At 34.2% G+C, this 9,948-nt stretch overlaps 1 protein-coding gene across 1 annotated transcript; it reads left to right on the top strand.

Moving 5' to 3' along the window:
• Positions 1-787: 787 nt before the first annotated feature.
• LOC127856331 (uncharacterized) lies at positions 788-7,117 on the top strand. The gene is made up of 4 exons (XM_052392467.1): positions 788-939; positions 1,485-1,509; positions 5,361-5,527; positions 5,752-7,117. The coding sequence occupies exons 1-4, from the start codon at positions 891-893 to the stop codon at positions 5,949-5,951; spliced, it is 441 nt and encodes a 146-aa protein (XP_052248427.1). The 5' UTR covers positions 788-890; the 3' UTR covers positions 5,952-7,117.
• Positions 7,118-9,948: the final 2,831 nt, after the last annotated feature.

Genomic DNA, 9,948 nt, shown 5'->3' with positions numbered 1-9,948 from the left:
GGTTTTATCTTTCTACCTACCCCTTACGATGCTTATCCTTTCCAACCCTAATCGGGATAACTTTTTTCAATACTTCATGATTGCTCATGCTATCTTTTAAGCTTGTGTACACTTTAAAAATATTCTCCTTAACCGAACAGCCCAGAGATTTGGTATTTGGCATGTACAATCGTATGGATTGTTCTCTACAATGTTTGTTCATATCATGTCACTCGGATCAAAATTGTTCCGTTCCGGGCATAATGAACTAAATTGTTTCGTTAATATACATTGTATTTAGCTTGAAAGTTGAAATCAACGTTTCCCAATCTTTAGAGCTGTATACAAAGTCTAGACATGTGGCATGGACAACGTACAACGTTTTTTAAAATTACGCCCTGAAAACAACATTGGCCGTCATGGGTTTCCATTCTAAATATATATTTTGGATTAGAAAACCATTATATTTTTTTTCGTTAACTCTTAAGTGTATGTGAAATTTCAAACATTTCGACGCGTTAACCAATTATTACATATTAAATGAAACGCTTGTAACAATTATTCTATTAATAACAAGTCATTATCAATATGTACAAATACAAAAATCACCTAATTAACCAACACATATTTGTCTATGCATTTAGAATAAGAAATTTGGCATGAATCGTATTTCGATGCAGGTCATTAAAAGACTTAGCTGTAAAGCTTCATGCTGATAACAAGACAATGGATCCTTTGGTTATTATGTTTACTTTGGATTTCTGGATATGTATTGATCTATGTTATCTCAAAGTTAACAACATGTTAACATATCAGTTGAAGCGGCGTCCATTTACAGTTTGGTCAACTAGTTCGGGGGACCTTACACATGTGCTTGCACAGATTAGGGTTTCACTAATTGTGATCGCAACATGGCACTTTTAATAACTGCGGGCATATGTATCGGATTAATACATTCAGGTATGCTTCATCGCACACTTACTTATTTCATGTTCATTGATTATACATCAGGAGGATATTTAGTTGTCTCATTATAATACATCAATAGCCAATAAAGGTAATACATTGTGTTATTGTCTTGAAAACGTGAAGCCTTCTTTTACTTCCTCTGTGTTATAAAATAAGGCCTGAACCAATCCGAAGTAAAATGGATTTGGCGTATTAAACAAGTGACTTTTATGTGTTCTCATAGAAAAGAAATGTTGTTCATCTTATATGAAACGTTGTACATGTACCGGTAATCTGTAATGTTGTTCATGTTATCTGTAGTGCTGTTCATTTTATCTGTAAACGTTGTTTATGTTATCCGTGACGTTGTTAATGCTATACGAATCCACATAGAAAGGTGACGTTGGTCATGCTATCTAACTTTGGCAATGCTAAATGACGTTGTTCATGATATCTTACGTTGTTCATGCTATCTGACGTTTTTCAAAATATCTTATATTGTTCATGTTTTTGACGTTGCTAATTCTTTTTGACGTTGTTTGTGCTATCTTTTTCAGCGTCTACACAAGGATCATACTACGGGTTAGTGGCGAATGACGTTCATAAATACTGCAACCGTAAGAAAGGTTTCGGGTTAATTCTGTAAACAATTGCCTCGCTTGCGTCATCAAAAAAGTCTCAGATTGTTACGAGAGTATGTTGTTGTTTTCACTATTCCTTTATTGGCGTCGCACTGAAGTGCGGCGACTCGCATGTAATACGTTTTTTTTTCGCTTATGGGAGGAGAATTTATTTTACGGATCAATGTATATATTTTTGTTGTCAGAATATCTTGCATAATGGTGATTTTTGTGAAAATTAGTGTAAATAAGTACTGCATTTGTGCCTATTACATTTACTACAACATTTATTGCCAATAATGCAAAGCTTATTCTTTTAATTAATTACTGATCACAGGGACTGGGCAATAATAAAAGATCACAGGGACTGGGAAAATTCGCGAACCGGTGATACTTTCTGGTTTTGTATAAAAAAAAACATAATCAAAATATATTTATTTTGTGTTTTTTCTAACAATAGCGCAGACTTTTGCTGTTCGAGATTTGGTTAACTGTATTTTCTTCAATTTTACAAGACGACAGCGATTTCACGGTTTATTGTTTTATTGATAACCGTTGCACTACAGTCACTTATTAATATCTTAGTTAGAAGGTGATTTTTCAAGCGGTTCCGCAGTGTAGTGGTTACACGCTCGCTTCACATGTGAGAGGCCCAGGGTTCGAGCCCCAGTAGAATCAAATTATTTTATTTGTGTTCTATGTTAACTTTTTGTTTTGATGTAGACATTTTAGTTTAAATCAATATGCTGTTTTATTGTAACCATTTTTTGTTTTTATTATGCCCATGAAATATATGTGTGAGAGGGTGGGGGGGGGGGTTCGTAAACACATTAAAACTTTTACAGTGTGTTCATATCAATGAGTACTCAACCCCTATCGTAAATGAGCAACGTAAGAATAAGATCAGAATCATCTCCCCTTGAAGTTGAGAAAAATATGAAATTACGCTTACAAGATGAAGCAGATTTTTTAAAACCTACACAGTTCTGTTCCATTAATGAAAACTGCACACGGATGCCAGTAAAAAAAAGGAAACCAATGTAAATAAAATGAACTATGAAATATTTGGGGGTTACAACACAAAATCATAGCTATTGGTTATATGGGGGTTATAACACAACATCATAGATAATGGTTATTTGGGGGTTATAACACAAAATCATAGATAATGGTTATACCAGTATCTTTTTCAATTTTGTTTAAAATAATCGGCCAATATATTAATATTTACAGTAGAAAAAAAATCGTTCCATGTAACTTCATTGAGTGCCCTTAACACTGAAATTCCCGACGCCCTTTGATGCTTTGCGTCAATACTTATCTTGTTAAGTGGGCAAATGTAATCAATATTTAATCGCTAACAGGAATAATGAATTGTCCGGTGTGGGAAACGTCATGTAATGCGAGAGGTACATGTTTTATAACGTAATTCATTTTATCCCACTTTTACAGCGAATTCGGTTGATTAAAGCCCCGTTGATTAAATATCATCTATAATCAACGGCAGGAAATGACGTCAATATTTCGACGAAATGACGTCATAAATCCAGCGAAATTATCCAGTCAAACTAATTTTGTTTAAACAAAAAGGTTTACAAAATAAAAAGTGGGATAAATAGAATAATAGATTAGTGTTGATTATAGATCAGGTTTATCATGCTCGGCACAAAAACGAAAAAGCACTCGCCAAGGCTCGTGCTTTTTGTTTTCTAAGCCTCGCATGATTAACCTGATCTATAATCAACACTAACCTATTATTCTCTATTTATCCCACTTTTACAGCGAAATCGGTTGATTAAAGCCCCGTTGATTAAATTTCATCTATAATCAACGGCAAGGCTATAATCAATGGCACGAAATGACGTCATCAACTGCCGAACCGGGACTACTTTTTCCCACGCACCTCGTCACCTGTATTTGCCAAGTGCATCAATAATAAAAACAATCTCAAATGTTTGTCAATCTAAATGACCTTAAAACAAAGGAAAGTAGCAAAAACGAGTTTTTTGTCATTTATTGTCATTAAAACCTAGTATTAGGTAAATTTAACACTATGCAAATAGGTTCTGTTGTTGTTGCTCCCCTTTGAAGAAGTCAGTTCGAGTTGCTCCCTTTTGACCGTAGAAAACAATCGTCTGGACCAAGAAATCCTGTGTTCATTTACAAGCTGTACTCGGATATGCGTCCATCTGATTTTTCTTCAAAGCATCTTTTCTACCTGGCAATACGCACAAATGACACTGCATCCCGGTGATTCTTGCGTCAACAATTGGGTGTCAACAAGTTAGGTCAGATGCTGAAGGCCATGGCAAAAGACGCCGGCTTTCTCAAGCACAAGAGAATAACGAACCACTCAGTTCGCAAATTACTGGTCCAAAAACTTCGAAATGCAAACATTCCACCCACTGAAACCATGGCCATAACAGGGCACAAAAATGTCCAGTCCATAACCAATTATTCCAACATATCTGTTGAACAGCAGCAAAAGTGATCATTCTTGCTCAGTCCAGTAAATGTTACAATCCAACAGATTCCTCTTGTTCACCTTCATGCACCGAAACTATGGCCGAAATGCAGCCTAGACAATCACTGTCTACCGTCGAACAAGTTGATCTTGATGTTCGCCCACCCAGTCACTTCACCAGCAAATGTCTTTCTCTAGTTCGAACAACTCTGCCTCACAATTCTTTGGTGCCACTTTCAACATTCAAAATGTTAATGTATATAATTAGCTTAAATCCAAGTAATCTTTGTTATTTCGTCACGAAATAACCACAAACAAAGAAGCAAATATTGTGCACCTCGTGATCGACTCGATAGTTTGATATCGAAAGTGAATTGTGTGTGGTGTTAGGCTACGTTGTAAACAAATGTAGTTCCTTGTATATAACAACTTAATGTCATATTGATATCATAAAACTTAAAGATTTGCAATTCAATATGATTAAAATTGTAATTAATAACGCTCGACACTTTGTTACAGAACGATATTCTTATTTAAAAAAATGATTATTTGATCAGCGGTTATTTTTGGAACGCGGAGTAATACACTGACCTTGGTTACACTACAGTCATTATCAAAGTACGACAAACACCCATGAAAACTTATTTTGTTTAAATAAAAAAAGTTTACTGAATAAAAAGTGGGATAAATAGAATAATAGGTTAGTGTTGATTATAGATCAGGTTTATCATGCTCGGCACGAAAACGAAAAAGCACTCGCCAAGGCTCGTGCTTTTTGTTTTCTAAGCCTCGCATGATAAACCTGATCTATAATCAACACTAACCTATTATTCTCTATTTATCTCACTTTTACAGCGAATTCGGTTGATTAAAGCCCCGTTGATTAAATATCATCTATAATCAACGGCAGGAAATGACGTCAATATTTCGACGAAATGACGTCATAAATCCAGCGAAATTATTCAGTCAAACTAATTTTGTTTAAACAAAAAGGTTTACAAAATAAAAAGTGGTATAAATAGAATAATAGGTTAGTGTTGATTATAGATCAGGTTTATCATGCTCGGCACGAAAACGAAAAAGCACTCGCCAAGGCTCGTGCTTTTTGTTTTATAAGCCTCGCATGATAAACCTGTTCTATAATCAACACTAAACTTTTATTCTCTATTTAATTTCATGTTGTTTATAATATGCAAATAAAAATTTATACGTCATAAAATATAGCCAATATATATTTATAAATCATCATTCAACTTGAATATAATAAGTTAATAATTGTATGAAATTTATTTCTTTATAATATATTTAAACTATTTATTATTGATGTTTATTTATGATTTGTATTTCAGCTACAGTGATAGTTACTATCGCGGCCACTATGAGGAAGCCGAGGAAGCCATTATGGTTGGCGCCATAGGACTGTCGTTTAGCATACTATGTCTGATCTGCATTTTCGTTGGTCTGATCTGCGTCTGTGCCAAGAAATGTTGTCGCCAAACTGTGCAACCAGCTCCTGGTATGCGTATTTCTGCTCTTAATTGAACTTGTATTCTTATAATTATATTACGTGTTTTGAGTAATTATATATTTAATTATCTGTTAAACTTGCTTTGGATACATAATAATTATAAATACGTATGCTGATTAAAAACCACCGTGTTTGCTTGTTATCTTCAACATGGCCGTGAATAAACTATGTTTGATTATTGGGTGTTGTGACATTTGTTTGTTTTTTGACAGGTTTGGCATTTGTTAACGCAGTACCTAGTTATATGCCGTATGGACAGTCATATTTTCATGGTCAACCAGTAATGCATAATCAACCCGCTATGCATGGCCAACCACTTATGCATGGTCAACCAGTTATGCACGGTCAACCAGATATGCATGGTCAACCGCAACAGACGTTCAACCCATCGGCACCATCAATAGCCAGTTAGGGAACAGATCGGTTCAACTCGCGTCAAAACGTCACTACGCTCACTTAAGGATTACCAAACAATGTTTCTTGCTAGTTGAATACATATTTTTTCGATGTAAAATACTGTTAGAACTGCCTTTTCTTCAAATAATTGTTTTGGCTTATTTCGTTTATTGCTCCTACGTTTCTGTTATCTGTATGCCAATAATTAAGGTTTTTTGTATGTGCCAGTATGTGGAAAATTGCGCAAATTTGGTCGATTATTTATGACTGCTTGACCGTCTGTATGGAACATGACTAAACATTTCAGAAGAAGTATGTGTTAATCCGTGCAAACCCCAACAATTGTCTGCGTTTATTTATTTATTTTGTATCAAACTTTGTGCCAACAAGAAAATGAAGTGTGACAATATGGATATGCATTGTACTAGTTGTTTGGATGAAGCACATCAAGTTAGTTTACATTACATTGCATAGCACATCCTTTTAAATACCTTAATTGGCAAACATGACATTTAAAAGTATAGAAACCAACATTGTCAACGGTTAGGCATTTTAATGATATTCACTTCAAGATAATATCAGTGATAATGCACGTCCTATATCAGTGAACACGCAAAACAACAAAATGCTCCTTCATTAATTCTTGATATAATTGTGTTTCATTTAAACCAGATACACGTGTCGTTGTCAAACCATTTATTGTCAGTTGAGCTCCCAATTAAAGTTGGACATATGAACAACTTCTTCCCAGACAAAAATAAAATAAGTGAAAAACATCACAAGAACGCTGTTAATGGTAAAATGCTAATTATATATGTGACGTTATACAGGCGTAGTTTTGACACAGTCAGCTGTTAATGCATTTGTCCAAGGGGCAGATATTGGGCCAAGAAATGACTGTTTGAAATCACTTGTGTGACATTACAAAAAAAGAAGCAACTGATGCAACGCACCTCCATAGGGCACCGTAAACGTGTTGTAGCAGAGACATTCGTGGATTTAATAACAACGATTACGTAAAAATATTCATATAAAATGGAACGCTTATATTGGATGTTAAGTCATTAGTACACATTTTGTTTTAAAAGCGGATATATTTAACAATCTTGAGATTATAATATCCATCAAAATGTTATGTCGGTAGAATTAATATTTTGGTTAAATACATGTATATGGAAATAATCTAAAGACTTTTTTATTAGGTATGTTTTTATACTGTCATTTCAGAGTTCATATATATATATATATATATATAGTATAATGAAACTTCAAAAACGTAATTAAGGGAACAATTAGTAAAAGACCTAAAGCAAAAGATGAAACAAAATACTTATTAAAAATCCCCACCATCACGGAGTCTATATTGATAGGAGATGAATCGAGTATTTGAGCATTACTGTAGTAAATTCAATCTTATGCAAAAACTATTCATCCGATTTTATTGGTTTATACGTTATCATGTTGCTTATTAATTTCTCTTTCAAAAAAATATAACTTTTAGTATATTCCCGTTTTTATTAATGGATTTATGGCGAGTTAAACACAAGAAATACACATTTTATAATTTACCACCGCGCGTTTTACCGTGTTGTGGCTATCGATCTTTTACAATTAGCGTACAGCGAAGCGCCGAGGTTATACATTTTGATGTACCCACTCACGTCTTTTGTTAAATTATAGTTTCATTTCTCGGCCGATTTTGACAAATTATATATCATTAGAAAGCTTACTTTACGTAGTAAACAGATATATAAATATATATTAAGTTTTTCTTCTGATTTCGACAGCCCGGCGAGTTATAACTTTCACTTTTGCAAATATCATACCGTTTTGGAGTTTTAGAATCTAGATTTACGGTCGACATGTTCGTACTTAATACCAATTTGTAGCGTTTATATTTGGAGTTCAGTTTTAAAAAATAACATCTTGCTTAGGAGAATAGAATTCTGTATATGAAAAAGGTTTTAAAATGAAAGCAAGTAAGGAATACAGGCGGAAGAAAGTAGCGCGCGGTCCTAACGAACCGAACTGATGCTAAGGTCTTGGCGATTATGCTTTTGTTTAGATACCGGCCGGTATCTAAAGCAGCAGGGTATTTTGAATCTTAAACAGCATAATAGCATTAAAAACAAAATTGAAGTTCAATTTAATCAAGTATAGACTTAAGGAAATTTTCAATTTTAAGGCCTTTACTTCAGTTTTCACTAAGGAGCTTTGTGGATACGACCCATGCACATGTCGTTCTCTGCGTCATGAAGAATCCATTATACTTGTGCCATAAAAGTAGTTAGTATCCAAAAATGCCATATAACAGATTATGTTGTATAGAATAAACATATTTAATATATTTTCAAGTCAGCAGTTTAAAACCAGAACAAAACTTCAATGACATAAATACATGCGGACAGAACATTTAATCTTGACAACATGAACGAAATGGTTTTCATTTACATTCCCATCACCCGTAGTTATTTATATGGCTTGGCACTTGCATCTGTAGTTTTTACGTATGTTTAGGTTGTTTAGCCACGTACTTTTAAACCTGTCACTGGGGTTTTTTAATCTTTTGTAACCGTTTTAACTTTTTCAAAGAAAATTGATTGAAATATGGAACGTTTTTTCAAGACTTGACAACGCTGTTGACGATTCAGTAACTATAACATTTTATTCGATCGTAGAGTTTAATACGATACTCAAATTGGCTCATAGACACAAAATTTGTGTATTAAAACATAAAATAAAATTGCGTTCTTTTTACATGCTCCCCCCAAGAAACAGCAAATATAGCAGCCCCGCTAAGCTCCGAGCCTGTTGCATAATTGCGTCTGTTACGGAGATCCTTTAGCTAATAAAATAATAATTAAAAGTGTAATATTGTTAATTATGAAGAAGTGAAAACAAAAAACACGAAAGTATTTTTTCTTTATCACTTAAACCGTTAAGGCACGGCTTATCACTAGTTTTGTATAGCGGTAGTTTTCTCAGTGATGGATATAGAGAATACTAGGTTAGCGTTGAATACATAGAAGTTTATGTTGCGAGGCTTAGAACGCCGGAAGCGCGAGCCTTGGCGAGCGCTTTCGGTGTTCGAGCCGAGCAACATAAACTTCTCTGTATTCAACGCTAATCCTAGTATTCTATTTATCCCATTTGATTTTTTCAACGTGACATTTAACATAAATAGATCTAATAACCTTAACAATAATTTTAATTCGGTCATAAAAGCGCTTACAATCTATCAAATGTAACCATGCGTAGTGATATACATGTATTTGTTCTGGTACGCAAAATAGTCTTTAAAAAATTCACACACAGACTGTAAAACAAGTAAAAATATCACCATATGCCTACATTCAATTTTACGCAGTTTGCGAATTTTAACACATTACGACCGCGAAAAGAAGATTTTACTTTACTATAATTTATTTTATTTTCGAAAGAAAATGATCAAAATCCAATATGGCGGCGATTGCTCCTGACAAAATGCTGTCGATGTCAACATACATGTACACCATTGACGACCTAGTTCTGGCTACCATAACTTTAAATGTCGCTTTTTATGATTTTTGACTGGCGCGACTTTGTACAGGTCTGTCAATACTAAATAAACTGTACGCTGAAGTTTCTTTAGATATCGAAGACCTTGACAATTTTGACGAGTAAACAGACAATTGCAGCGACTGACACTTTATTTGATAATATACAGGGCAATACGTTTTCCGACTTCGGACGACGAATTTAAGGACGCGCAGAACGTCACCGTGTTTTTATATAATGTTATGGGTATGCCGTGTGTGATCCGATGCATCAATTGCGCCCATGTTAAAATCATTTCCACGAGAACAGGGAACGACAAAAGTACAAACAAAAATCAAAACACGTAAGAACTAGTATCTTACCTTTAAAGTTTAATTATCCTTTAAAATCCATCTAATAATCCATTGAACTCAATAATTGACGATTTTGCATCTAGGGTCTTTAATAATTATTTTAGCATAGTTAAATAAAGACCC

This window comes from Dreissena polymorpha, chromosome 13 (genome assembly GCF_020536995.1).
Source record: "Dreissena polymorpha isolate Duluth1 chromosome 13, UMN_Dpol_1.0, whole genome shotgun sequence".
Taxonomy (NCBI): domain Eukaryota; kingdom Metazoa; phylum Mollusca; class Bivalvia; order Myida; family Dreissenidae; genus Dreissena; species Dreissena polymorpha.
The sequence above is the reverse complement of the archived record's forward strand: the minus strand, read 5'-3'. Positions and strand labels throughout refer to the sequence as shown.